The sequence below is a fragment of the Apodemus sylvaticus genome, chromosome 1 (genome assembly GCF_947179515.1).
Source record: "Apodemus sylvaticus chromosome 1, mApoSyl1.1, whole genome shotgun sequence".
NCBI classification, from domain to species: domain Eukaryota; kingdom Metazoa; phylum Chordata; class Mammalia; order Rodentia; family Muridae; genus Apodemus; species Apodemus sylvaticus.
Window position 1 is genome coordinate 49,051,285 of NC_067472.1, and position 5,240 is coordinate 49,056,524.

The window sequence follows — 5,240 nt, forward strand, 5'->3', positions numbered from 1 at the left end:
CTTCTTTGTTGGTGGTCTAGTCTGGCAGAACTGGCTGGTCAGGTCAGCCCATGTTGTTCTTCCAATGGGGCTGGAGTCCCCCTCTGTTCCTTCTGCCAGCTCCCTCACTGGATCCCCCAAGTTCAGCCTGATGGTTGGTACCAATTTTCCACATCTGCATTGGTCAATTGCTGGGTGAACCTCCCCAGGAACTGCCACACTTAGTTCCTCTCTGCAAATGCCCCTTGACCCCAGAAATAGTGTTGGGTTTGGTGTCTTCAGGCATGATGTATTCCCGAGGTGGGGCAGTTCTCCGGTTGGACCTTCCTTCAGTCTCTGTTCCAGCTTTTGCCCCTGTTCTTCCTTTGGAGAGGAACATTTTATGTGTTAAAATAAAATTTGAGATGGGTGGGTAGCTCCATCCCCCAGCCAGAGGCCATGCCTATCCACTAGAGGTGATTTCCATCGGTTCTATCTCCACCTTATCTGCACACATTGTTTTTATATTACAGTTTCTGATCAATTTTACCTTTTTGTGAATTTTAGTTGGTGTTTGTGTGTTTATGAGGGTTTTTATTATCATGTGGGGTTTGCCTGCTTATAACACAGAGTATATTGTGTTTTCCATCAATTTAAATAACATTTAGCTTTCAAAATGTAATCCAATTATAATTTGTGTCAGAAGATTAACATTTCAGCTTAAAATGGTATGTAATTGATAATTTGAATAGAAAACTATGCCAGAATAGAAGATAATAGCCATACATTTACTAGGGAGTATTGTATCATATCTGTATTCCTATTCCTTTACAGGTTGATCCAGAAAGATAGCAAGCCAATGCCCAAATGAAAACAAAATCCAAATTATATACATGAGCTAACTTTAAATTTTGGATATCTTTTGTGATCTATAGCTCATACATTCTTTTCAAAGTCATACGGAACATTCAATCAATTAGATGTTTTGTCCTAAAACACATTTCAGTGCTCAAAACTGCAAATCATATTCAAAATTTAGTTGTGGTCAGCACCAGTCGCCTATTTAAATTGAGTAGAGATCTCTACATTTAAGGGGAAGGAAGAGTAGTCAATTTAGAAACATTGCCAGTACAAAATTGACTCTAACTGGGCAATTTGCCAGCCTCTTAGTTCTGGCAACAAACTAAGTCCCTTACTTTTAGAGAAATTATTCTATGTAGGACTTATATACATACTTAGTTTTCTGAAAGTTTAGGCCAAACTCTCTGGACTTTTCTATTGAGAGATTCTTCTATTATTATAAAAGAAAAAAACTTTTGAAGACCGATAGAAAACATATATGTTTATAGACAAGGATATTATATGCTATATGCCTTATCAACATTTCAGGAGCACTGAAAGCACTTAATGAAAACACCACCAATGCATGCCATCTTAGTATAAAAGCTAAGCTAACTTACATTCCTAATGCAAAAAATTACTAGTCATCAAGAAACACTTTATTGGAGAAAACTGAATCAACAGTATACTTTTATTTTACATATAATACTTTAACAAACAACTTGAATCATTATGTTTGTTGTGGTCCTCAAAGTCTCACTCTATAAGGTATCTCTTTGTAGACCTTATTGATGAAAAGTGTCTTTTCTCCAATGAAAACTACCATTCTTGTAATAAATTCCCTTTTGTATCTGGTTCTCTCTGGTTTCTGTTAAGAATGTCATTTTAGGTACATTAATGATAGTAGTCCCTCAACTCAACATTGTTTTATTGCTTTTATATCATTCTATGGCTCCCAAGAACTGCAGGCAATCTTATTTCATTGTTCTATTTAAAACTTAGAGAATAAACTAAGTTTTTTTTCCTAATATGTAATAACATTTACTTACCACTTAACATTTAATTCTGCTCATGTACATGCTTATATTTTTTACAAGACCTATCAACCAGACTAAAAGCAGAAAATATTAATGAATGTTATCACATATACGTAAACATTTAGGTATTCATATCTTTTATTTCTGTGAACATGGTTTAAATACCAGCCGAGACAAAACTTTTGCTGTGCCACAGGGGTCTGCTTTGGCTGGAACAGAACTTTGGATTTTTTCCTATCCTATCGTTTTCCAGGATAGATACTTTCTGGTAAGAACTTTTATTATTGCCCCTTTTATCTCACTGTTCCTCAGAGTGTAGATGAGGGGATTGAGGAATGGTGTCCCAAGTGTGTATACCAGGGATATGAACTGATCTTGTTTGGGATGGTAACTGGAGATGGGGCGCAGGTACATGAAGGCACAGCAGCCATATTGCAACATTACAACAGTGAGGTGGGAGGAACAGGTGTTGAAGGCCCTGTAGCGGCCCGCTGCTGAGTGGAGTTTGAACATAGCGGACACTATCAAGCCATAGGTGGTGGCAATGAAAACAAAAGGCACAGCAATGGCTAGTGTGGCTGCCATTAGCACAGAGAGTTCATGAATATGACTTGTGGCACACACAAGACGCATCACTGGTGGAGCATCACAAAAGAAGTGTTCTATTCCTCTGTCCTGACAGAATGGCAGACAAAAGATGAAGACCACAAGCTGTAAGGACAGGAACAAGCCAATGACCACAGAAGCCACAACCAAGCAAACACAAAGAGTTACAGTCATGATAAGAGGGTACTGCAAAGGATGACAGATGGCAACATATCTGTCATAGGCCATGATAGCCAGTAGGAAGCAGTCAGCACTACCAAGTCCAATGAGGAAAACCATCTGAGTGGCACAGCTCAGCAGAGTAATTGTCTTCTCAGACTGAAAGTTATTGACCAAAATGTGTGGTACCACCACTGCAGTGTAGCACAGTTCTATCCCTGAGAGGCTGCCCAGAAAATAATACATGGGTGTATGTAGATGAGTTTCAGTCTGGATTGAGATAATAATGAGGATATTGCCAGAGATTATCAATCCCTAAGCCAGGCTAACTCCAAAGAAGCAGAGCATATGTAGCTCTGGACGTTTTGGATAGGCAAGGAACACAAACTCCATTAACAACGAGTGGTTTTCCCAAGTCATTGAGTCCACAGCCATTCTCTTTAGGGTGGAAAAAACCAAATAGTTTTCACATTTGTCATTTACCTTATAGACACTGATTTTATTTTATTAATCAAGTCTAGATTTAGATGCAAGTCATGTAAGGACTAGACTTTTTAAAATTTTTGTAATTTTATGAAATTTATTCATGAGTAAATTTACACATTAATTTTTATTTGCAGTTTGTCAGTGAGAGAATATAAGCTAAAAGCATCAGAAATAAGAGTATTCAGAATATGTTTAGAAGGCATAATGCAACAATAAAATTATTTCAGTAAACACATTATTAATCCTCAAGGAGTTCATGCATCAAAATCACTCAAAGTGCAGTAGGGAATGATTTCAACTATTTGTTACCTCATGTACATTTTTTTTTATAATTTTTGCTTATTTGCATTGCTTTGGTATATTGGGACATTAAGTCAATGACATGTAAATGACATACTCATATATCATCACAAGATGTAGAATCAAAAGGGAAAGGTGCAAGAAAGAAAGTTATTGTAAAAGAAATAATAACCTGGCAATGTCAAGTTAGACTTGTCAAGGGTTCAACTAAGCTGCATAAATGAGTAGTTGTAATTTTTGTTTTTTTCTGGGCTTATCCAAACAGAAGAGGCATGACTCTCTTATTTTAGGTTTCATCCTAACATATTAAAAATATGACTGAAACTACTGCAGATCTTAGAACATTTTCTGGCATTGTACAAAACTGTAGAAGGCCAGTCTAGTGTATTTTCCTTCTTTTTCATATAGTTAATGTAAACTCTAGAGGGGAAATATATTTTCCTTAAAAGCCAAGGTCAAAAGCAAAAAAATAAATAAAAAATAAAATAAAATTCCAGCATAAAATCACCAAAAATTTCAATAAATATGAATTACTCACAAAATGCTCATTATTCTTTTTTCATAAATCAGTATTTAGGAAAACTAATGAGATGTGTCCTTTACACTTATTTCAAATTACCACACTTTCTTTTTGCCTATTATTAAATATGTCTGCTTAAAAGAAATCTGGTTTCCAATACCCTTTCCCACCATAAAGATCATTTACAGTATGTTGTGTCAACATCACATTCAACTTGGATATCTATAGCTCTTTATTCTTATACCTTGGGAATGATCTCTTTTGCATTCACTTTTTAATCCTCTTCTGAATTTCATAAATGCTTTAAGTAATTGTTCATGATACTTAACTCTCTTCAGGTTTTAGTACAATATCACATGAAATAGTAATGTGTGAATAAGAAACCAATGTTGATTGAGAATAACATGATTTGTATAATTCTACTAACTTGGTCTATATTACAAGGGAATATGGAACTTCTCTGAGTTTCAACTTCTTTACATGAAAAATGTGGATAATAACTACAATTAATTGAAAGTATTAATGTGAATTTAAGTGAGATTGTAATATAAGCATCTATAAGAATACATATTAAGAGAAAATTAATAAAATATGACCTATCATCTGCAAGTTTCAGAACCACCTGCATTATTAATAATAATTTTATCTTTCTGTAAAACCATATCAAATGATGAATAGGTTTTAAACACAATATTTTTACAATGGATAAATACTCTTTGAAAATGTGAGTAATTTTACTTCAATTTTATAAATTGTTTCATATTAAATACATTTTTAAGATTATTATTAAAAATTTTATATATATGTACTGCATTATGAAAAACTGTTATATAAGAATATAATATTTTGGTGTCTATAATAAACAGACATAAAAGTGTTCATCTAATACCTGTCTGATGATGAAGGACTTATATAAAGTCCATTTCAGAATCATGAATTTCCGAGAATTTTATTGAAATTCAGAAAACTCCTATCATCTTAATAGCGTAGTTTATTCAATATTCACAAAGAATCTGTGAGAAATTATGGGTTCTTAATGCTATGAATATTTTAATGGTAAAAGGACTTCAGAAATTACTAGCATAGTATTCATCAGACATTTGAATCTTTAAGAATGTTTCTGGAAATCAGGGCATTTTCTATGCATAATTAGTCAACTAAATTTCCCATTCTCGCTTCAATATTAGAAAGTAGAATTCCCTGAAATTTCATTTTGTGATAAACTGAAACTGTCTTATGTGTGACTTTGTTCAACTCTGTGTCTCCCAAACAGTCACATATTTTCTCTACAAATGCACCTCATATATCAACTAACTATCTTTTCAGTCCCAAGT

The 5,240-nt window shown here is 34.1% G+C and overlaps 1 protein-coding gene across 1 annotated transcript; it reads right to left on the reverse strand.

Moving 5' to 3' along the window:
* Nucleotides 1–2,069: 2,069 nt before the first annotated feature.
* Nucleotides 2,070–3,020, reverse strand: LOC127677974 (olfactory receptor 10W1-like). Its single transcript, XM_052172864.1, is given in 1 exon segment — nucleotides 2,070–3,020. A coding segment is annotated over 1 exon segment (951 nt).
* Between the last annotated feature and the right edge of the window lie 2,220 nt (nucleotides 3,021–5,240).